At 38.4% G+C, this 25,357-nt stretch overlaps 1 protein-coding gene across 1 annotated transcript; it reads right to left on the reverse strand.

Annotated features, from left to right (window-relative positions):
* Positions 1-593: 593 nt before the first annotated feature.
* On the reverse strand, positions 594-11,088 carry fam171a2b (family with sequence similarity 171 member A2b). Its single transcript, XM_032574190.1, has 8 exons — positions 10,842-11,088; positions 7,772-7,999; positions 7,008-7,100; positions 6,567-6,725; positions 5,993-6,172; positions 5,675-5,788; positions 4,915-5,041; positions 594-4,773 (listed from the first exon to the last, which is right to left on the reverse strand). The coding sequence occupies exons 1-8, from the start codon at positions 10,927-10,929 to the stop codon at positions 3,288-3,290; spliced, it is 2,475 nt and encodes an 824-aa protein (XP_032430081.1). The 5' UTR covers positions 10,930-11,088; the 3' UTR covers positions 594-3,287.
* Between the last annotated feature and the right edge of the window lie 14,269 nt (positions 11,089-25,357).

Consider the following 25,357-nt stretch of genomic DNA (forward strand, 5'->3'; position numbering starts at 1 on the left):
CATCCTGCACGTTTTAGTTCTCTCTCTGGTGATAGTAAAAACCTTTTCAGCATGTCGGTGTTCTTCTTAGGCCTTCTAACGAGCCATCATTGGATCCAGGTGCGTTTAACCAGGGAGAGAACTAAAACATGCAGGATGCCAGCCCTCAAGGACCCACTTTGGGCACCCCTGTAAAATGTAATGGGTTCTTTCTCATAGAGAACCTGCTGGTTCTGATTTCACCTGATTTGTGGAGATGTTCAACCAACATCTCCACAAGGTCGATTGTTTTTATTTTAGGATTCAAATTCACTTTTGAACCCAAATATGTACATTGCTGAGACATAAATCTTGTATCCTTATTTAATGGTACAGTGATTGAACCTTCCTCTGTGGTTAATGAATGTCATTGCCTCAACAGATGCACATGCCACATTGACATTTCTGGAACTCTATCAAAGAATAAATCAAGATTTTTGGAGGTCAATAATACTCTTCCTGACATCTTTGCTGATTTTGTGTGTGCTTCTATTCCATTTTTTAGACATAATCTGAAAACAAACCCATAACACTGTTGTCACAAGTTTTTGAAAGTAACATTCCAAACACATAAATAATGTGGGAACAAATTTATTTGTATCTTGTCTAATATACAGAAAGGATCAATTTTACAGTTTACAAACAACTGACCAGGTGTATGATGCATATGATTTAGTGCACAGGATGATGGCCTGCAGTTCTGACCTTCTCACCCTCATATGCACAAAATCCAACAAAGTGAACTGCACTTGAAAGGGTCTCCACAGGGGATTCAGTTGTGTGAATCATTTGCAATGTTTGTGTGATGCAAGTTATCTGCATTAACTTAAAAAACCCAAAGAAACTTGGGCAAAGAAAGCCACAACTTCACACTTTATAAAAAATTAATAATTTGTCCAAATACTAAAAAACCTTTACATTTACCAAGTGAACAACATAAGTCAGCTAGATTGATTTTGTGGTTATTTCCTAGAATTACATCGCATTTTCAGTTTGCACTGTAGGCGTGTGACACAAGCATTTGAACAGCAGGCGGATGGTGAAAACCCTCCAGCATGACTTTTCCAACAATATTTATGCATTCAGTCGATAACTCTGCAACAAACAACAAAAAACTTCTTTTAAGTTCACAGTTGCTGATGAATCATAGGCAGTGATGCTAGTAACAGCGGGAGCATGTTGGTCAGTATGTTGTTCTTGTAAACATTTGTGACCGGAAGTAAATTTTGTTACAGCAAGATTAAAGAGATTAAGTGTTTTTAAAGTGGAGTTGTGTGGAGAAAGCGGATGCAGTCAGTAGCTTACCTGTAGTAGAAAGCACTCAAATCGGTCTTGGTTGGGAAAATCGGTTATAGTCAAGTTAACAATAACCCTGTGCTACTTGGTAGGGAAGCCGTGGCCTTTGAGTAACTGCTAGCTTGATTTTGGATAGCTGCTATTTTTAGTTTGAGCAAGTGTTAGCTGCGTTTATTTTGGCTTGACTTGGTAACCATATTTAAGACTTGGATGTAAAATTGACCCAGTAGCTGTTCTTTGGCTAAAATTAGCTTTTTTCTTAACCCTGGATAGTCATTCGCTTAATCTCAAATAGATGAATTTATTATGATTAACTTCACGCTGATCTCTTAATATCATTGACTTGGCTCTAATTAAAACTAAGCTGTTGGCTTAATTGTGATCATTTATTAGCTCTACTCTGATTGTATCTATCAGATAGAAGAGTTTAACTTGACCCTTTTATCTATCTAACTTGACCCTTCAATCTGAATTTCTCTGATTTTTCAAGCCGAATTTGCTCTGGCTGCTGTCCACAGCAAGATAGTACAGCTTCAAATTTTTCCACACAATACCACCAAAAAAGCAAATAACTATCTCTTTAAGGAGAAAAGTCAGTGTATCTTCATTTATTTGGCAACAGAATTCACTGCAACTGTGATGTTTTGTGCCAAATATCCTCATTAACATCTTTGAAAAGGTTTCAATAAAAACACCCTATACTACATGTTACATGCACGTTTTATACACATAAAATCTCATAGAATTCATCAGAACATTTACAAGTTTGGTGAAAAACAGGATAATTACAAGGTGTCAGATATCCAAGGATAGAATAGCCACAAGAAAAGCTGTCAGATTTGGCAGGCATGCTCCTCAGTGTCACATGATGTTACCTCAATGCAGTGTGCTTATCAGTGCCTGTCGATTTCGACAGAGTGGTTTAGGTTACAACTAACTGCATTTTATAAACCATGCCCATCACTCGATTCTATGTGAAAGAAGGCACTTACAGGAGAGAAGTGGTACAGGCCTTGTATGCAATCCACTGTGTGTATCTCAATAGTGAATCTTCAAGTAAATTAGCAGTTTTGCTGAGTTGCAGACATATTGTGGCGATTAGGGACTGGCTGTACAGGAGCCTAAAGAACAGTAGAGCTGGGGGCTTTTGGTGCCTTCTGTTAACTTCATACATTCATATGCATGCAAAATCTTTCTATAACAAATTGTCACTCAAATGTCTGTGGGTCTATTTACACAAAAAGGTTCTGCTGGCCAAAAAAATCTCAACAGGAGAAAGGCAGACATTTTGGCAAATTGTACAGTACATCACTGTGATAAGTCAGTGACACAAAGGGTGACTTTAAGATTATGCTTAAAATTTCAAACCAGTACGATTTAAACAAGAGACCACAGTACATTAACACAGTAAAGGAGGAAGAAGAAATAATTTCTTCTTAAAAAGATGTAAATAAAACATTTGTTCACAGGTGCTTCAGATAAATGTGACACATTTCAGACTTCTCCAGTCTTTGAGATGTTCTTTCCTTCATACAATCCTTTTCTGATCACTATTTTGAAAACAGAGTGAGATTTTGAGTGAATTTAGATTCAGTGTAAGGGATTTAATTTAGCTACATATAAATAAATCCCATAAAACAAGTAATCCGTGTGGTTATATTTGGTAAGTATCAATCAGTCATCAAAGTTTAGGTACTCTATTCTTGTATTTCACTCTGCAAAATGGCTATATCCACAGTCGGCATTAGGGATGGCTCAGATGATGGTTAAGTGAAGTCACAGGATACACAATAAACTGGACAGAATCAGCAGAAATCAGAGGGGTCAACTGAGACAATCATCAGAAATGTCAAACAACAACCAGAAAGTGGACCAATGAAGCAGTGGTTGTGCTTATTGGGATCTTCCTGAAGGGAAAATTCAGTCCACCTCAAAGTTCATCAAAGATCCAGTGTTCACTAAGTTTGAAAATCTCACTTCCTAGGGTGGAACACCATGAGAGGTCTGTCTTCAATCTTCTGCCAGGGGCTCTTTTTGTTCTCATCTTTGTCGTCGGGATCATCTTCAGGGCTAGTCATAGAGTCACGGCGATTCTCACTGTTGCTGCTGCGACTGCTGTTCCCTCGGCTACGACCTCTTCTGGGGATGGTGGATCCACGTGAGGACGACCCTTCATCAAGAAGAGGAGTGAGGGAATTCTCTTCTGGTGACACCGGGCGTCCCTCGCTGCTGCTGGGCTCGCTGTGGTCAGGGTAGGCAAGTTTGGAATAATTCTTCCCACCTCCACTGCCGCTGCTGACGCCGTGGCCCTTCCGTCCTCCTGTCCCCCAGCGTTCATCCTTTCCCTTACGATTGCCCGATGATTTTCTCTCTTGAGATTCAAGAGGCGGCTCAAGGTTCACATCTCGCTGAGCGCTACTGGAGCCACCTCCAAACCCGCCGCCGCTGAGGTCATTGCTGACGTCGATGTAGGAGTGGCGGACGTGAGCATTAGCGCGTCCATCTAGGGAGATGAACCATGCTCGTGGGTGCTGTTTGACGCCCAACTCCAGGAGCTTCTTCTCCGTCAGAGCCTGCAGTTCCCCATTCATCTGAGCCATTGTGGAGTCGTTGAAGAGCACAGGAATGGTCACAGCTCCACCGGAGGAGTCAGAGGCCCAGCTCGGCTCCTCAGAGTCGTCACCCTGAGATCCACCTTGTTGCTGCTGGCCTTGTTTCTGGGAGTGGTGGTGGTGATGCTGCTGGCCTCCTCCCATCTGTGTCCCATCTTTGTCCTGGTCCTTTTGATCCTTCCCATCCTTACCAGAGAACTCAGAAGGTAGGCGCATGTAGTGTGCTGGGATAACCAGGGTTGGCACCATACTCCTGTACATGTTCTCCTTCATCTGGTCGATGGAGCTGCAGAAGATAATCTGACCTGGCTGGGTGTTAAGGGAAGTTGGTCTAGCAAGGCTATCTGCTGCTGTTGCTGAATATTCTGGAGGTTTGTCAGACTGACTTGGTACATATCCCTGGAAGCGAGGTGGAGACGGGGGATCGGACGAGTATCCTCGATTGTCATTGGCATTGTGATGTCTGTGGTATTCAGACTCCTTGCTCTCCTTGGGGCTGTAGCTTCGATTGTAGTCTTCATGTAGTAAAGGGTTGTCCAGGTTGTTGGTCTCAGTGGCACGTGTAACCTTCATGGGGAAGCTCTCTCCCCGCTGGGAACCTGAGGTGCTTTTCCCTTTGGCATGTCGCAGCATGTGAGCTGGAACATGCTTAGTCAGGTCTTCTCTTGAACTCTGGTAGTCTCGCGATGGAGACATATCAGATTTGTCGTTGGAGGGGCCTGACTCCACATGGCCTCCACAGATAAGATTCAGACGTGAAGTTGATGTTCCCTGGTCTCTCTTAGCTCCATTTAGATTGGATGAGTGGGCTTTGCCTTGATGTCGGCGAGGTTTTAGGCATTTTCGTCTGGAAATTAAATGTTAGAAATCAGAACTCAAAAAACTTCTTACGTATAGCAATATGCATGTTAAACTATCTATTTTGCATTTGTAAATTTTCCTGCAAATATGAACCTATAGGTAAGACCTGTGCCTACGCTCGCCACACCTGCAGTAGTAGAGCAGCACACAGAGCAGGATGAGCACCAGCAAAGCCAGTGAACCCAGAATGGACAACAGGAAGAGGGTGTGGTAGGTGGTGATGTCCCTCAAACCTGGATGAGAAAGACCAAAACCTGCAAAACATTTTATTAACATTTAATCTTATAACAGAGAATATATTCCATTGCTGTCCAGTGTACTAAAAAACACATGTCATGTGTCTACATGTAAGGAAACTAAGATACATTGTGAAAAATTTAATCCTTTCAAATCTTTGAGGTGTGTGTGCTTGATGCTTTGTTCTTTTGAATAGTCCATGTGTATCAGGATCCTGGTCATATAACTCACAATGTTCTGTTGCTTCAGGAGAATCAAAGACATCATTGTTTTGTTTTATTATTTTTTCCCCAACTGACCATCTAGGAATTAAATTTCAAAGCTCTACGTGTGCCCCTGAGTGGTCAGATAATCAATAGCTAAATTAATCCAAAGGTATTTCCTACAGTACTGTGTATGGCACCTACAGCACTAAAATAAAAGCGATAGGGTACTGTTAGAGTAAGTCTGAAAAACTTTCTCAGAAGAAAAACTAAGACTGAAATCAGTAATATATAAACACAGACCCTGTAAACTGAGGAAAATGCTGCAAAATCAATAAAGGCTAAAGGTTAAACATTTCTGTCTTGGAAACACTGACAGTGCAACGAAACACTAACAGCTTCCAAAAGACAGATTCAAGATATCCAACTTTCTGTTGATGTGTGTACCTGAAGATGAAGGAAAGGCAGCCAACCAGTATCCCATCTGAGGAACCACAGCGGTCCAAACAAACTGTGTCCCGTCCTTCTTAACATAGCCAGTCCCATTCCGAACCCACAATCCTAAAAAAACAAAAAGAAAAGAAAAAAACAAAACACGATATTATCATCATTACATTAATTTTGTCAAAATCAAATGTTTCATCCAAACCTTAGCAAATATTTGGTCTATGTAATTTCACCAGTCTAAATAAGACTTTCTATTTCAGGAGAGTTACATAACCTCCTGTCAGCTCTATTCTTCTATGATTTATGTGTATTCCTTACCCGTCTTTGGCTGATAAAGCCAAGTAGGGACACTCGTGGCCATCCTGTTTCGGGTGTCAGACGGCAGCGGTACAGAGATGTGGATCGGATCAGAGACCTGGATCGTACTGCCATCCTTATCAAACAGCTGGATGCTGACCACTGCCAGTGCTGTCAGGTCTGCCCATCCCGTTTCTGCACCTGAAGAGAAAATATCGCTTAACATCAGCACTGACTCTATGTTGGATGAGTTTATGGAAGAAAACCTTCCATAATGGGTGTCTCTTTCAAACTCTATGACATACACATTAGTTTGAATGTGTATGTCATTACATTGCCTTTCATATGCAGTTTGAAAGGCAATGTAACTGGCTTTCAAACTGCAGTTACTTTTCTCAAATTTTTAGTAAAGTTGAGATGTAAGTTTTCTCAAAATGTAAAGGCTGTGCCAAGTTAATAGTGTCCATATTTAGATATAACATTCATGGGTTCCTCAGCTTGTAAAACTTAATTTAACAATAAACCTAAAACTACCTGATCCTCTGGTTTAAAGACTCGAGGAACACCCTTAAACACAAAACACGCAGGTACTAACCTGAACTGTTGGTCTCCTGGCCCAAAAGAAATGGGAACCCACCAATCTCATACTGACTTCTGGCTGTGGTCAGAGTCGCAGACAATGCCGTGTAGTTAGAGCTGGAAGGCAGCTGAATGGATTTCCTCTGTAGCTGAACCAACGGCTGGTTTCGAGCTCCTGGAGAAAGTTTAAAAGCTTCAAAATAATGGAAGGATTTTCATCTTTGAGGGCTTTGCAGTTAAATCTAAGAAGGACACCAGTGAGCTAAATACTGAACAATATCAGACACAATCCATACAGTAGAATATGAATTTTTATGTTCAAACTTCAATGTATTTTATAAAACAGACCAATTAATATGCATAAAAAGAGTATTTTTAAAGATGTCTTTTTTTTTCACAAAAATTATTGAAATATAGGATTCATATTAAGACAAGTAAATGTTTAATCGTTCCTCACCTGGTGATCCAGACAAAACCTGCAGGATGTCATCGTACAGAATGAGAGTTCCTGGCCTCTCAACGAGGAGGTACAGGCTGACCGAGGCGTACACTGAAACAGATAGACATTCAAAAGGGAAATTAACACATTCATACATAGAAGACAAAACCACAAACAATAATTAGGTTTTAACTTAAAAAAAACTCCTTCTAACAAAACTAACAAGGTGAAGCAAGAGCGTCAAACGTGAAATTCTGAGTGTTTGAGTCCTGCATCAAAGCAGTGAGTATTTGCTGTTTTCTTACTCGATATTTTAAGAGGCGATTATATGAAACTACATATTATGCAAAATGTATCAGGGAAAATAAAGAGCAATAGTTGTTACTGCAAGGTGATTGTGGACAGTGATGCTAACTGATTTAGTAAATTTCAATAAAAGTCCTACAGTATTTACTCTTTAGGAACACATGAATAGCTCTGGGAATGACGACATTGTCACAAACAAACTGATGTGTTTTCTGGGTTTTATGCATGAAGTGTGAAATACACTATCTGACTAATTTATACACAGCGGCTGCGACTGGGATAAACTATTTATAAGCCCGGATTGCACATTTCCTGCCACCCTGGAATTAGTCTCTGATAATTAGTTTTTTTTCATCCAGCTGCATTTATGTAAAAGCACATTTTACACTAACAAAAATGCAATATTTTCTATTAATATTAAAGCCCTAAATGTTTTAAGCCAAAGCTGAGGCATGGTGATGAAGTTGTGAACCTACATGGGATCCGACTGGAGTGCCAGGGCACCGAGTTGGTGATGTAATCCCGTTTGGAGGCTGTGATGATGACCCAGGTGCCTGCTCTGTACAGGAAGCTGAGTCTCACCACACCATCGCTGCCGGCATGGCTGGATGCCAAAAGCGTCTGATTCCCATGGACTTCTACCTGAGCGTCTGCTAACGGTGAGAGGTCACTGTTGTCAAAAACCTGGACTTTTACTTGCACCTCTGCAAGAAGAGAAAAAGATATAAATTTTTTATTATTTTTTTTTAACTAAATGTCTTGACAGTAGTACATGAAATAAATAAACCAAATCCACTGGAGGGCATAAGCTGTAATTACTTTCCTGTAGTCTCATTAATCTGCCTGACTCCACTTATTGAGGTGCTAAAGTTGTACCAGGATTATAAAGTGTAATGTTCTTATTATGTTCTGAATTCTGAGACCACATATAATTTGCTAATATATTACTATAAGACTGCACCTACAAATCCAAATGGACTGAACTTATGTAGCACTTTTTCAATCACTTTGACCACCGAAAGCACTTTACGCTAGAGTCACATTCACCCATTTGCACTCACAAATTTATACACCAATACACAATTTGGGGGTTCAGTGCCTTGCCCAGAGGCACATCAACAGCATAATCAAACCTACAACCTTCAGACAAGACAACTACTCTACCCACAGAGCCACAGCCGGCCCCACAAACTGAAGAAGAGATGATCAACATCTTATGTTGGCAGTTGAAACACATTTGCAGAGATTAATATAATAGAAATCAGTTGAGAACTAAACCCATAAAGTATATTCATACTATGTGTATGTTTAAAAAGACTTTTTAATAAAATTATTGAGTTAGCTAAAGGCTAATTTAGCCAACTTCAAAAACAGCTTAGCAATCTATAAACCGTCTGTGTTTTCAACGTAATATTGAAGAAAGATTTGAATACATGTAACAACAGGAGGCTCTTTTCTTATTTGAAAGTGTAAAACATTACATGAAAACATATATATTTGAAATTGGTTCAAAATTCATGTTTTCTTGATCAGATTTTAGAAGAGCAAATCCAGCTGCCATCACTTCCAGTAGAGATGGATTACTTTCCCAAAGGGAATGTCATCACAGACAACACCCTCTACAAATCTCCTCATCATGTTTTCAACCCTGAAACATTTACTTTCTCATCCTGCCTCTTGGATCGCGTGAATATGGGTCACACTGTTTCTATGGTTACACTCCGACTCTCCCAAAGATGTCCTGTTGTGCTTCCTCACTCGAATAAGTTTCTGTGTCGCTACAAGCTGTGGTCCTCAAAAACCCTTCAGCGCAAGAAAAAAAAAAAAGTGACGCTATCAGTTCCACTGACGGTCAGTCAGATCATAAGCAGCATGTATGTGTGTTGGTAACTGTGTCTATGTTCATTGAACATGGCTAAATTCTGTCACACATTAGCATAATTGGACCTATAAAGGCCCCCTTGTGTATGTGTTTGGAGAGGATTTCCTCAGTCTGGGCTCTACACTTGAAAAACTGGCTTGAAGCAGCTCTATTGATATAAACACTGAGTCACAGTGTCACACAGTGGAGATTTTCGCTCTCAAAAGCCCTTCAGCTGTTATTCAGAGCAACATAAAGCACTGCAGACACTGAAATGGGATAAGAAATGCCCTTGTAGTACAAAGTTAGCACTGCAGTTAATGTTAATATTGCTTTAAATGTAAACATGGTAAGACAAATTGTGAATTTAAACAATTTTTATTTTTTATTTGTAATTACCTTAAATCCAATTATACTGTTAATTTTGCCCTTGCAATACTTTAGAAAACACAGTAAACAACCTACATGAGTCAGGGAAAAGTAAATCCACCTGGACAATTGGGCGTGTATGAGCAACTCCACCCCTGCACGTTCACCTGCTCAAACATTTCATATTCTATTTGAGCTCTTTTCTATACCGGGATTGTGTTTCACTCATATTACCGTCACCTGCTTGGCCCAAATATAATATGCGTCAGTGTATGAACAAACTTAAATAAAAGACAATATCTGGTTTCAACTAGTGCTCCCAAAACAATTGAAGAAATTACATTCACTTTAGAACATGTTGCAGCATCAAACTGTTAAAATAGAAATGTTTTAGTTTGAACATTAAACAGATACAGTCATACAAATTTAAATTAAATGACAAACTATTCCACATGAAGGCTGTGCTTTGACTTTCACCTTTTTAGATGTTAGGTACTGATCTAAAATTAAACAGTATGTTCTGTAACTGTAACATTTTATAGTCATTAAGTCTCCATTCAATAAATTAAGGTGGTTGTAAAAAACTATGCTTTGATTTAAAAACTGAAGTAAATGTAAGCAACACTGTAACAATATAAAAGAGCCTATGTGTGGGTAGCTGCATTCCTCCAGACAGAGTCTGTGACCATGCATGCATCTCAAAACAGCTCCGGGCATGCATAATACACAGCAATTACATAATGTCCTTCAAAATGTACATCAGCATAACAACAGTAGAGGAGATTCTCTTTTTCCATGCTTTGTTTTATTTACAGAGAAGAACAGAAGTTTGGGTTTTTTTTCTCCTGCAGTAAAGCAGATTTGATTCTTTTCTGAAACAGAAAAACGTTTGGTTGGATGACCTAAACATTTCCAGCTTCTCAGCCCCTCCTGATCTCCCTGTCATCAGGGTGCACAGCAACAATGAGCAGCATGAAGGCCTGCCTGTGAAGGAGCAGCACTCCCAGGCCTGTGCTCTCAGGAAAAAAAACCCTCACATTTCCACACCATTTCAAACCAATCACTGCAGCCAACTCCAGCACGGCCTCGCTGTCATTTCACTCCATGTTCATTAAAGAGCATTTCAGGCCGCACACAACAATGTCTGCAATCGTCTCCCTGATAATCTAATTCCTATTTAGACAACGTGAAGTCAGGGGGGCGCAGCGCTGCAGACATCGACGAGGGCTTTTTTTTTTTGTCGACAAAAGCAATAAAACAAGCAACCACTCCCATCTCATTGTGCTGCATCCCCCCCTGTCCGCCGCCGAGCTTACCAAATGCTCCCTGATCCGGCAGAGATTTGGCCAGCGCCTCCCAAACCGACAAGAACAGGAGCAAACAGGAGATGCGGTGGAGCGGCATCTTTGCAGCTACATCTCTCTTTCCCAGATCGGCGGCCGTGCTTCCATATTTCTCCCCCTCTTCAGTCGATTCCCGGATGCCTGCCTTTGACTTGGGCTTGAGATGCTGCCGCCTGTGTGGGCTTCGCCTTGTTTTTATTGTCTGAGGTGGCAGCAAAAAGAGAAATGTTTCCCTCTGCTGATCTGCAGGGGAATAGCTGCACAGATCCAAGACTGTTGGTTCAAAAATAATTTACAGGCTCGTCTCAATAAATTAGAATACCGCCAAAAGAGTTTATTTATTTCAGCAATTCAAGTTAAGAAGTAAAAATCACGCATTTACATTTCTTACAAAAGTGGTATGTTCCTACCGTTTTTAACTGCTTAGTGCATTGTAGCGTGATTTTGAGGATTGCATCTTACAGATAAAATACATTCCTCCAAAACTAAAAAAAAAAAAAAAAAAAAAAAAAAGCTATTAGGGCCAATAAAAAGGGATTTTTAATTACATTTTTAAGCCCTTTTTTATGACTTTCACAATAATGGGGAACAGTTGTTCAACAGACTATCACCGATACTCTCCACTAGGGGCGGTGTTTAGCCACAAGAGGTCATTTTTAAAGAAGCTGGCTTTCCACAGTTTGCCGAATTCAAGCACATAAACCAAAAGTTTAAAAAAAAGGAAAATGTTTGGTCAAAAGATTTGAGCAACTAGCAGGAACAGTTAATTTAGTTAATTTTGATAAGGCCGGTGTGGCTCACCACTAAGGATGCAATTCTGTCAGGGGATGAGCACTTGTAAAAAAAAAAAAAAGACTTTTTTGAACATGTAATTTTCATGTTCATTCAGTTGGGATTTTAAGTTCCAATGTGTTGTGCAGTGTTAGGTATCAAAGAAATGTAATAAAATAATCATAGCCTGACTATAGCGAGGACAGTAGAAATAGAAGTGAAAAGTTAAAACCAAATGTTCGGATGCCTTTTATGAACAAACTAGTATCAGCACTGCATTGAAGCTGATTGTTACAGTAAGTCAGAAAAGTAGCAGTTTGCAACTCATGGGTCATTAGTGGAAAAGATGTAAGGTAGTTGCTGTTTAAATGAAAAGGTGGTTATTGTAGCGTTCTGTCGTTATTAGTGATGACGTTGAACATTTTGATTGAATATTGTGGAAAAATGACTGACAAAATTAAATCCAGGTAAAATTAATGTGTAGCCAATGTTCAGACGACCAGTGATGTTTTCAAAAGTTCAGTTAATTCGCAAAAAAAAACAACTGAACCCACACTTCCTCTCAACTGGTTTAAAAACCAATACACTGAAGTTTAAAGAAAATTATGTAAATGAGAGTAGTGAGAGTAAAATGTAAAAACTAATAAAATAGAGTCTTATTGTGACTTGTCAACTTGTTGACTAATGTAAGTTGAAGAGTTATTGGTAAAATTCATAACTAAAGCCCATCTCATATGCAGCCATTGCGAGCAGCAGACAGTTTGCTTTTGACTGATTTCAGTATCAGATTAAAGTTAGTGAAACCTCCGTCTGTGGTCTGTTACTCACATTAAAGAGACTGAAAGGTATTTAATGCTGTATTTCCACTCTAATCCCTTTTTCTTTATGCCTGGTTTAACCACTCAACATAAGCTGCTGGTTGCTACATTTATCATCTTTACTGTTTAATTCAACATCCATCTTGTGCAGAAATTTTACTCTTGCTGTATATTTATGGGGATTTATAGTTAGAAAAATACCTGTGAACTGGTCTCTGGAGCATTTCATTTGGTAATCGTTCCTCCTGCTTCTGTATTTAGCTGATGGTCTACACAGATGCATTTCAAGGAAAATGAAATGTAATAAAAAGAAGTTAACGACATGAAAACAAGGGTAAAAAGTTTCATATCTTTTATCACTGAAGGGCTGGTGGAGCACTTTTTTATGTACAAGATGGAAAAAATATCATTTAGGACAAAAATATTTATTTTGAAACTATCTCACAGGTAGAATAGGTAGTCTGAAATCTTCTCTAGGCTCCATGTTTTCCTCCAGGATCATCCTGTATTTAGCTCTGTCCATTTTCCCTTCAACAATAATTAGTTGACTTTCTCTGCTGGAAAAAAAAAATCTAATTCCCACAACATCACGCAGCCACTGTAAGGTGGTGAGTTCAGGATGATGCATTGTGTTAATTTTCTTCCACATACAGTATTTTACATCTTGGCCGCAAACTTCAATGTTTGTCTTCAATGTTTATCGTGTCCCCTACATGGCTTGTGGCAGGCAGGACTTCTTTTGGCTTTTTCTTAACTATGATTTTCCTCTTGCCACTTTTCTATAAAGGACAAATTTGTGGAGTGCAAAACTAAAAGTTGTCTTGTTTATAAATCTTCCCATCTCACGCATGAAAATTGTATTCTTTCCCAGTACTTCAGTTTAAGTTGTCAGTCATCTCCAAGTAGGCCTGCAGTTGAGCCGTACTCTTTTCATTTTCATAAAAATAGTGCTTTGCGAGGCGCTCAATGTTTATAAAACCATTTTTAAAATCTATCCCTGTTTTAACTGTCTAAACTTTCTTATGTTGTTTATTCACTAATGTTCTGCAACAAACCCCTGAGGCCTTCAAAGAATCAGTTGCACTTTTCCTTCCACCTCTTGGTTATGCTCTACTTTGGGTTGGCCTATTACATAAAATACGGTTGTAACATGACAAAATGGTTAGAAAGAGTCAATTTTTAGAACAGAAACTCCTCTTTTTGTCCTCCACTCTTGTTTTCCTCATAATGTAGGAACACACTGAACCACAACCACATACTGACAACATGCTGCCTTAGTCAAGCAAGAGGAACTGAAGAAAAAAAAAAAAAAGCTAGAGTCCCAAAAAAAGATCTTTAGAAAGTCTGAAGAATGGCTGACTAATACACTATAAAACAATGTAATAAAGTCTGACTCCTCGGATAGAAGAAAGATTAACTTCTACACCGACCCGACATATGCGCAAGCTAACATTGAGCTGGAACATAGCAGACCAAAAACATTGCAATACTTTCAGCATTGTGAACCAAAAGGGAAGTGTCATCTCTGTTCTGCTGGGAAGGGGCTTTATTCTAAACAACAGAGAAAGATCTTGGGAAAAAAATAAATAAATCTTGAGTCAACATGTTTTGCTTGGTTAGCCATGACGGCTGCCTGTAACTTGTGTTTGTATGGGACTTGAGAGCCACATTTTATTTATGTACTTCAGTTAGTGTTTCAATTAAAGCTGATGTTCACAGATTTAAAATGCAATAACAACTGATAAAAATCAGTTTCTTTAATAAAAAATCAGTTTTTTGCTTGTTTGTTGAATGTGACTTTTATTTTAAACTTGAGGGCATCAGGGCCTGATCGTTGCATTTTCCCCATGTGTGGTCTTGTAACTCTCCTCTGTGAAGTCTTTAACCTATGATCTCAGCTCCCGTTCTATACGACCCTCCCAGGATAACTCCACCACGTCCTGTTTGCCATCCAGGCCTGGAACGAAGTGTGACTCTGGATTAAGAAAGGGTTTTTAAGACATGTCCACCAACAAATTTTATATTCAAGTGTGGGCTTCTGTGGTTCTGCTATGGGTGTGAAGTATGAAGGAGAAAGCTCCACTCATTAACTTGTCCTGACCACAATCAGTGAAACCACAAAAATGCAACAAATAAAAGCAAAAGCAAGGGGAGATCACGGCTTATGTTGGCCAACTTATCATGCTGGCCTTGTTAAATTAATTTTCCATTCATAATAAAAAAAACCAAAGCATTCATTTGTTGACAAAATGACAAAACCCAAGCCGAGCCAGCCACCCTGTGGTTATATCGAGACCTGTGGGTCCAGTTATGGAAGCGCTATAGCCAAACATTTTGCAACAACAGAGAGACTAAAGTAACTGAGCAGTGTGTTTGGTATGAAGGGCTGATGAATTTATGTTGTGTGTTGTTTGGCGGGTGGGGAGCAAGGAGAGAAGCATGACTTGAGAAATTGGTTGTGAGGTTTTATAGCTGGAGACACTGCAGTTTTCCAGGTCTATAAATGTTACTGGAGCTGTTGTTTGTTGATGAAGCAGCTCACGATGTCCTAAAACTAATGTAGAACATTCAAATACAGCATGTAACTGCATTAGAACAGTAACAAAACACTATTTGCCCTCATGAATGCATAGCAACTAAACCTTACAGTTAAAAAACAAACTATTAAACACGTTTTACATTTGCACATTTACAATGCTTGGGCTGTGATGTGTGAAGTTGTAAAAAAGCTAAAATGCAAGCAAATAGGCTGACAAAACCTCAACAAATCTTTAAACTGAGTTTTAAATGAAACTGGATTCTGTACATCTCATTACTCTGTCATGAATTGGCACAATAATAAACGGAGCTTGCAAGATGAACCATTTTGGTTTTTTCCTTTCTTAAAACTGGTAAAAAGAAGCAACAACAAAAAAAGCACAGAACGGAGGACGTCTGATTGTTTGAGGTCATGGGTTTTTATAACCAATGTCATCAGGCCCAAGTACCGAAGGTCTGCTGTACTTCAAGGAGTAATTATTTAGGCTTCTGTCCTTTCTCTAGGAATCTATTTTTGCTAGACAAACTCAGGATTAAGTGGTTCAACAGACAAAACCACATAAAATGGCCTAAAACATGACTGAAAATGGTTGAAAAAAAAAAAGCCAAGAAAAGGTTGGTTTCAGAAAGCCAAAAGAAATATTGGTCAAGACCACTTTGAAAGATTACAAGAAAATCTGACCATAAAGAAAATATAAAGGGGTGAGGGATCTCTAAAAATTATTTTTCAGTACCACTTTACCTTTCAGTGCCTGTATATTTTGGAATATTCATCTTGGACACAACTTTAAAAATGTTATACTGCAGCATGTGTATACTTTTAGGCTTTATAAATATGAATACAATTTTCATTAGGTAGACAGGAATTTGAAGGCATCATGTATCCAGATTTTCTATTTTTATCATTACTTCAGCATAGTTTAGTCTTTGGATGCAAGTCCTCTACAAAATCTATCATTATTTTGTAATCAATTTAATTGCTTCTTTGAGAAAAAGGATTTTGAAAGATTTTTACAAAGAACAAAGGCTGGCTCTACAAAGAACAAAGAAAAAAAGATCAATTAAATCTACTGATCACTTGTTTTTAATAGAAACATGGAGAAGGTTTTGGATTATTTGAAAATTGAACCTGTGATTAAAGTGTTTTCTATACATGCCATTCATCAGTTTCCATATAAAGACACAAGCCTAAATAATAATTTCTTGAAAACAAATAGGCTTTCACATTGCCTTCAGTGTTGGAGCCTAATTAAAGAGATGACCGGGGTTATAGGAGCCCCTGGCCTCAAACAATCAGGAGACGCTCTTTGATTGCTGTTTTTGCATCATTCCAGCAATGAAAGCTATGAAAAGAACCAAACCGATGAAAGAAGACTTGTCTTAAGAAGGGAAATACAAGCTACAGCACAGCTTATCAAAAACAAAAGATTATTGTACAAAACTGCTGATAGCACAACTAATGAAATATTTAAAAGAAACCAATAAATCAGATTAATAATTGAGTTGAAAACATAGTTGGAGGACATATTGTCCTACATTACGTTTCATAGTAATTGTTGGCAAGAATCTTTGGTTTTCTTAATTGAAACCTGAATTAGAGGCGGTTTAAAATGGCATTTGAGTAAAATATTAGATTGTAAAAATGTTAATTTTTGTTGAGTGGGGTTTGTCTGAAAAGTGGGTGGAAAAGCAAAAGAATGCACTTGGTCATTGCGTCATTCAAGATCTACATCAGGGGTGTCAAACTCCAGTCCTCAAGGCCCACTGTCCTGCAGTTTTTAGATGTGTCACAGGTTCAAAACGCTGGATTGAAATGGTTTAATTACCTCCTTCTTGTGTAGATCAGTTCTCCAGAGCCTTAATGACCTAATTATTCAGGTGTGGTGCAGTAGAGGCACATCTAAAAGTTGCAGGGCCCTCCAGGACTGGAGTTTGAAACCTGTGATCTACATAAACAAAAATTTATCAGATTCCCAAACATTGGATAAAAATAAAGATCCTGCAAAAAAAAAAGTCCAGTGGATAAAGTTTGCAGCTCTAGTTATAAAACTCTGTGGTTTTGTCTAAAGTGAGCTGGTGGACTTATTGTAGAGAACTTTAATTAGTGTACATTTTAGTGTCAATTCTACACGCCAAGACCCACAGTCTGCTTTTTATATCACTTACAGACTGAATACCTTTGAGGAGTCCCATCATGAGTCTGATGAAGAACAGCTTGTGAAAGGTTGGCATTCATGCACCCTCTCCTGGGCAACAGGAAAGAAGATTTTCCACAGACAAGTCTCAGCAGCAGAGCTCCAGATTAGTAGGAGAACATCTGCCAGAGTGAGGAAGTCTCTCAGCGAGAGTTGATTCAAATTCCTTTCGACAGGAGGTGGCTGGGTATAAAGAGGGCAGTGAAGGAAATTTACTATAGAGGAATATTTTCCAAAATGTAACTTATGCAGTATATAAAGAAAACAGTTTGAAAAGGACTAGGAGAGCTGCTACTAGGACTCTACTTCTTCGAACAGCATGATGAAAATATTTGTGCTTGCTGTTGGTAGAAACAAAATACAAAAACACACTGTTGAAACAGATACCGTGGATAAATCTGCTTTAATGGATAGAACGTTGAAAAAGGTCAATTTAGTGTGTAAGCTTTTGACACCTCCGTCCGACAACTATTATGGATATAAAACATAAATGAAATCGAGATAATCAAACGGCGAACCAGTAGTTTCCCTTAATCAAGATGGTAAGGAAAGAACTTGTTCTAGAAGTAATTCCTAATAATGCAAGGTTGTACAGAGCCTTGCGTTACCAAGGATCTTTGTTTGTCCTTGAACTTCTTGCTCAAACTACAGATTTGGGTTTTCTGGAGTTTCTACCAGCTTTGAATATCTACAGACATTTTTCTAATACATTATTTTACCCATTTTTCTTGCTAAACAGCTCAAGTTCAGTCAGAGTAGACGGATAGCATTTGTGGGTTTTCTTTTAGATTTTCCTTTATTTAGCTTCGTCCATCTTCCATTCAGCTCTAAGCAGATTCGTGGACCCTGCTGAAGAAAAATATCCCCACAGCACAATGCTGCTACTCTATGGCGTGTTAGTTTTTTTGCCACTCATTGAATTTTATATAAACCAAAGTTCCACTTTTGTCTTATTTAAACACTTTCTTATGTTTATGTGAGTACACAGCATAAGAAAGCAGCTGCTGATGTGTCTCTGGGGGCAATAGATGCATTAGGATCTTTTGTGTTTTATTGTGATGGCGATTCTTTTTGCTGTTTTCATATGACTTCATTTTCATTGTTTTGTTTGTCTGGTTTGCTTTAACCACTTTAGTTTTATTTCTCCCTCTTTCTGTTCTTGTCATCATTGTCGACTTGTAATAGTTATGGTGTGTCCAATTTGCGGCCTGAGCCAGATTCATGCTATTGTTCCTTTAGTTGAATAAAGTCAAGTGTTAATTTTAGAAGGCCGGCCACTTCTAAGAAGGTTCACCACTATGTTCTCATTTGTGGATAATGTCTCTCACTCTGGTTCCAATGAATCTCAAAGCCTCAAAAGGCTTTGTAACTTTTTTAAGACTGATGAATATCAAAGATATCTTTTCTTGAATTTCCTTAGGGAATGTGGTGCTATTCAGCTCTTTTAGACTAGTTGCTTTCACACAGGTTCTGCTTAAATAAGAAGGTCTGGCAGGGTGAAGGTTGTCAAATCTGACCAAAAATGTGACTTATCACAATTTATTTTAGGCAACCTGTTGGCTTGGATAGCTTTTTTTACTCCAATAAATGTAGCAATCATTTGAAAACTGCTTTTTGTCTTTCTTCAGGGTATCTTTGTGTGGCATCTTCACGCATCTTATTTTTGTCTTGATAGCTTAATAAATAACCTTTGATTAATACATGTTAAAATAAGAAAGGGAATGATTAATTTCCATGCATTGCAGTAATTTGGAACCTATACTGACATTTTGTAAAGTTCTTTTAGATTATGTGCTGGCTGTTTTTGTGTTGCTAAGCAGCAAAAGAGGGCAGAGAGGGAAGCAAAAGGGTGGGAGTTCATCCATGCATTGTGGGGCTACTCCCCATATTGCACACACAACGTAGAACTATTTCTGGTTGGACCAATTTTAATCAACTCCACTTGTGAGAATAAGACTAAACCTTTCCGGCATCCTTCAGTTGTTGGGCACAGGACTGAATTAAATCGTCACTATGTGGACTGAAGTGGCAGATGGTGAGGGTAAACTGGGATGAAAGAGAGCTGTATTTTTTCTTGTCAGCAATTTTTTTTTCCTTCATTCATTTCCAGAATGATTGAAGTTTTGAAGAGAACAGCTGATTAATGGAGCCGTTTAAGAGAGTAAGTGCACTTCTCGATCATCCTCATTTGACGAAGGCTCTACCAAAACCAAAGAGCACACCATCAGAAGACCAACAGATTAAGCATTAATAATAACAATTTATATAGTGCCTTTAAAGTGACCTAAGCATGCTTCACAAAAATTGAAACAAAAACAAACAGAATGAAAAAGGTTGTACAAGACAGGGGGAAATGATCACGGACAATATACACATTTACAGTGTAGAAAAAAAACTTCTCATCAAGTCTTTGTTCTCATGATTATCAATGCAGTTGGTACAAAACTAAATACACCCCTGCTACTTCCAATGGATTTAAGGACAGTAGATTAGATGCTGAAAATAAAATTCACTGAGCGTAATGGAGTGGTAGCGGGGCGTATTATGTAAAATACATTGCATAAGCTTTATGTCGTGTTATAATCAACAACATACCTTGCGTGTTACCTTGATTCTTTCATGCATGCTTGAAAACTTATTTAGTCTCGCGTGGCAACCATTCAGCTGTACACCTGGGTGGACCTAGCACCAACTCAGAGATGCAGCTCCTGGGAGCTTTAAACTTCCGAGCTTCCGCCTCACAGAGCAGCCCCTCCCCTAACCAGCGTTTTTAGACTCGCTAGCAGCAAAAAGCAAACACTTGCAGGAACTGCACTTCTACTGAGCTCATTACAGGAGGTACTTCTCATTTTTTTCTGTTTATCTTTTTGGCCATGTCATGTGGTCCACACTCCTGTTGGTGGCGGTAATGGTTATGTAACGTTTTTTGCCAACCGCCAATAAACTCAAGAAGAACTAGTCACGGTCATTATTCTGTATATACCTAAAGACAGAAAAAAAAAAGTATACCTAAAGACAGGCATTGTTGGGGACACATTGGCTAGGCCAGGTATGGTTAACTCGTGGTTCGCTCTCCTGTGCAGCTCACGTTGTTGCTAAACGTCTTCTGGTGTTTTTATGTTTTTGGCGGTTGGCAGGTGTGAATTTAACGCCTCCTACTGTGCTCCTTAAGTTGGTTCCGTTAATGTGATTCTGGTCCGTCTGCCTGCTCACTCTCTCCCAGGAAATCCTCAGAAATCCTCAGCGTATGTGCTGCATCTGTGAACTGCCTCACTGCAGTCCTTCCCCTCACCTGCTTCCCTGCCTTGATTTACTCCTTTCGATGGTGCCAGATTTTTTTTAAAGCCTTCTTGTAAGTATATCTAGCGTTCCTTGCCTGTTTGATTTTGGCGAAGATCTCTTCTCCTGAATTTCCCTGCCTCGTCTTGCCCTGGTCAGACTCCACATTGGCTTCTGTCTTCTGGACACCGACCAAGTTTATGTCCCTTGATTTATGCCTGTAGCCTAGTCCAGTGTTTCCCAACCCTGGTCCTCAAGGCACACTGTCCTACATGTTTTAGAGGTTTCCCTGCTTTAATGTGCCTGATTCAACTGATTGCAGTTCAACAAACACCTGTTAATCAGTCATCAATTGAAGTCAGCTGAACTGAAGCAAGGAAATACCTAAAACGTGCAGGGCAGTGTGCCTTGAGGGCCAGGGTTGGGAAACACTGGCCCTAGTCCACATACTTGTCTGTCTATTTCACTTGTCTTACCCTTGCCTGTTCTATTGGTCAGTGAAGTCTTGCAATACTTATCTCAGTTCTTGGGCAGGATAGAGCCAATCAATGGCAAGCAAAATAAATGTTGCTTCTGGATTGGTTGCACTTTAGAATTTGTCTGGAAATAACTAGCCATGGGGAAGCTAAGTGCATTAAATGTTTTCAAAGCAAGCAAAGTGCTAAATAAAAAAATTAGCCCTGCTATTAACAGAAGTATGCCCACACACTGATTATAAGCATCTCTGAATCAGTCTCCAGGAGGTAAAGACTGATTTAAGCTGTTGGAACACTACTAAACATGTATTTTAACAACCAGGGCAGAGAGGGATTTGTAGTTCATTAATCCCATCTTTAATGTATTGGAAAGGAATTAAAGTGTATTGGTACTCAAAATCAAGTTCACTCTGTCCAAAGAAAATCAGCACACCACTATTCTATCGAGGGTGTTGGTAATTTTTAAAATCTTCATTGCCTGCTCCTTGTGAAAAAATAAATGCAAAACAAATAGCTGTTTATTGTTTCTTCATTTGTTAAAAGGATTAGCCATACTGAATTTCATTCATTCAGCCTCTAGCAACCAGAACTAATTTCTAGTGAGTATTTTGCTCCTCTTATCAAAGCATAAAATGCACAGCAGGAAACAGGAGAAATCCTGCTGTTACAGAAAAGATTTCCTTCATAAAACATCTTGTAATTCATGTCCAGTATTTTGTAAAATGGTTAACAGGGAACAGTTAAGCTAAAAGAAAGGGGAGTGTTTACTGAGCTGAGGCAGAGAATGAACAGGAAATGGAAAGTCTGTACTGTTTTTGCCAGAAAAGATGACCAGGACAAAAGCTGTTTCAACAGAGGTCGAGCTTGGTTGTGAGTGTGTGAGGTTCTGTTGATGATCCAAGTTTCTGTTTCTTTTCCAACAGGTGGAGATGTAACATTGGACGGTGGACAGGCAGGTAAGCACTTGCTGGAGCATCCAGGTCCTTAGTAGCAAGGAGACTGGTAGGTGAGGTGCACCAAGCACACCTAGGAAGTGTGCTTGGTGCTGCTTTGGCCATATTTTCCTACAGTTTTTACACAGCCCAATAGGGAAAGGTTTGAACCCACTCCTTGTTGACTAGAACTATTAGCAATAGAAAACTTGACCAGGGTCCAGTAAGTTTTTGGTTTCCCTAAGTGTTCATGCCACTGTCAGACATTACAGATAGTTTCTTTATGGAATGTTTATTGGAAAGGTAGATTTATTCTTTTTACATCAAAAGCAAAAACATAAAAGGTAAAAGCAAAAAGTTAAAAAAGGTTTATACATCAGCTAAATGAAGTCATTGGAAGGAAAAACTTCCATTTCTCTGACCTCACACAATTAAAAAAAAATCAAATCCTATTCATAATTTTCACATCTTTAACCATATGGTTTGAAATACCAACAAATACCTTTGGTTATGAAAGAGTTTGCATGTTTACCTTCAACTATAGGATTTTTAATCCGCCAGCAGGAGGCAGAAGAGAGCTGAAGACATGATCTCATTCTGAATGTCACCTTTCTCACACTAGTAATATAAAGCAAGACAAATCTGGCTGTGTTAGTATGTACATCCTCAAGATATGCTTTACTGAACAACATTTTGACTCAATTTCAACATTCATTTTTCTTAGGTATACATGCAAGATTGGCTACAGTGACTGATTGCTCTGAAATTAATGTTCAGCTATAGGATTTTCTTGACATTTGCTCATGCATTCTTAATGGAACTACAGCTGCGTTTCTAAAAATGGATTTTTTTCCATCACTGAGAAAAAGATAAGAATGAAACTGGTTAGAAAAGCTTCAAAAAGCCTCACAATAATACTGAATGAGCTGCAGGTATTTCTGGCTTTAGGCTGACTTTTTTTTTTGTTCTTTATTGCTTGGACTAAAACCAATGAAGTACAATGTTCTACATTGTTTAAAAAAAACTGCTTTCCAAAGAATGCACCTAGATCTGGTTACAGTCTCTTAAAACCTTTTAAGAGGATTTAAAATGAAACCCAAATTCACAGGCTACAATTCCAAAAGATGGATTTGGGACAAAAAAAAACATCCACAGTGGAACATGGTGGCAAAAGCATATAGGGTCTCTATACTTCAGTTAATCTGAGGTTTTTGTCAATGTCTTGTACATTCAGCTTTCTCCTAGGAAGGGATTCCCCTAGAAAATTTGCTAAGCCCGGTGGTTGGTCCACTGTGGTTTTCTATTAAAAATTTTTATGTTGACAGGAAATGTAAAAATATTACTGGGTAATTAAATGTTAAGGGAAAATCTCACCAGTGAAACGCTATTTAAACCCACAACTATAGAATCTTAAAAACAAACAAATAAAAAAAAATTTCAGTTAAAATGAATGTTATTTGCACTTCTGTTTAATCCAAATTAAGTCAGCAGCTCCATAAGGTCCCCCAGGGCTTCAGGGCCCCATAAATGCTAATATTTTAACACAGACCACAGATACATAAATGTAACATTTGTTTATTGAGATGATCAATGCTGCTAAATTTGATTTTAAATGGTTTCAGCAAAGAATTTAAATTGTTTACAATTGGGGGGGAGGGGAGTCTGGAAAGCATGGCAGGCCGCCAGGCTTATAATACACTGGGGGAATCCCTGTCCTAGGAAGCTGAATGACATTTTCCAGCATCACAGTAAGTCCAAGTGTACATCAGAAGCAACAAAAATGTAAAATTACATTAGAATGGCTTACCCAGAGTATAAAACCAAACTGGACAGAAAATCTGCAGTCACATAAAGATGAGATTTTACCAGAGATCTGTCAAACAGAATGGGTAAATATTACCAAGTCCAGCTGTGATTTCCACCAACTTCATGGTTGGTTCAAGGTTGAAACACATTCATCCAATTTGTGAAGCTTTTATTTTTCATATTTTCCCCTCCAACACTTTTTTGTTGTTGTTGCTATTCTGATTAATTGTACTGATTATCAGTTTATGTGCAAAAAGACACAAAAGGATTAATCATCATCTAATTTTTAACTATACAGTTCTGTACCAAATAACCAATTATTTCTGTGGCTTTGAAGCCATAATTCTTCAAAAAAAATTAGCCAATTGTATCTTTCAATTTATACTTTTATTATGAACTATGCTAATTGACTGATTATTTCAAGGTTAATAACATGGAAGAAGCTATTGGGTTCGTTTAACCTTCAAAGAATCAACTTAAGCAGTTGGTAAACTAGTGTGGTGATGGTATAGTAATATTATATTACCATTACAAACAGAACAATTTAAGAAAACTTTGACTGAGGAAAGTGATGCCTGCTGTGGATGTTGTTCAGGGTTCTCTTGGGACTTCTTGGATGAGACAATATGTTCTTGGAGTAATTTTGGTAGACTGGCCACTCCTGGGATTTCCCAGCACCGTTTTCTCCATTTGTGGAGAACTGGTCTCACTGTGGTTTCCTGGAATCTTTGTTTTTTATTTTCAGGAATTATGTTTTGCTTTTTTAAATAAACTATTATTTGTATAGACATTTTAGCCAGCATCATGTCAAGCATTTTTCATTTGATTTCTCAATTGTACATATCTGGCATTAATCAGCCTTGCTTGTAGCTTTGTAAACAGACCAAAAATTACAATAAAAATGTTGGTAATCACAGTTAATTCATGTTTTAAAGAGTTTTCCACAAGTCTTTAGAAAAACACTTTTTGTATTTATTCTGGTTTTGTGAACACAATTAAACAAAAATGCAAAAACAAGTCATTGAGGGAATTTTTCACAGCATATCCAGATGATCACCATGGTTACATCCTATGCCCTTTGAAATGTTTCATTCAAGTGTTTTCAGAGTGATTTTCCATTATGTAGCTCAAATACACATAGTCTGTTGTTTCCAAGCCTTTAACGCTTTATAATTTTCAGCTAATAAAAACACACTTGAGATTAGAATATTAGACCAATAACAAATATTTTCATACAGAAATGTGGACTTAAGGAAAAGTGTGTATACCAAATTTTGTACCTTTTTACCCAGCACAAAGACAGACGACTGCAAAAAAAAACAACAAAAAAAACCCCACAAAACTGAGTTGTTTAATAATGAAAACAAAAAGGAAACTTACCAGGGGCGAGCAGGCAGAATGACTGAAGAATTCAGCAATGAACAATAAAAACCAGTAAGCTTTTATAGTGAGACATGGGTGAAAAATGACAAAGGACCCAAATGAACTAATCAGAGGAAATGTGGCACAGATGTGACAGGGAGAAGCAGGAAGACTGAGGGTGGGAGACTAATTAACACAGAGGGAGCTGAACTAAGCCTCAAAGGATTTACAAACAAAATGGAGAAAAAAATCTGACAAATCTAAAAGAGATGAACACAAATGTACAAGGAACAAAGCATAAGAATAAACTAC

This window comes from Xiphophorus hellerii, chromosome 10 (genome assembly GCF_003331165.1).
Source record: "Xiphophorus hellerii strain 12219 chromosome 10, Xiphophorus_hellerii-4.1, whole genome shotgun sequence".
Taxonomy (NCBI): Eukaryota; Metazoa; Chordata; class Actinopteri; order Cyprinodontiformes; family Poeciliidae; genus Xiphophorus; species Xiphophorus hellerii.

Coding starts and splice junctions, on each gene's coding strand:
- fam171a2b (XM_032574190.1), bottom strand. CDS start 10,929: ATGCCGCTCCACCGCATCTCCTGTTTGCTCCTGTTCTTGTCGGTTTGG. Junction 6,726..7,007: donor GGTTTTGTCTGGATCACCAG/GTGAGGAACGAT, acceptor AACTTTCTCCAG/GAGCTCGAAACCAGCCGTTG. Junction 6,173..6,566: donor CCAGGAGACCAACAGTTCAG/GTTAGTACCTGC, acceptor TTTTCTCTTCAG/GTGCAGAAACGGGATGGGCA.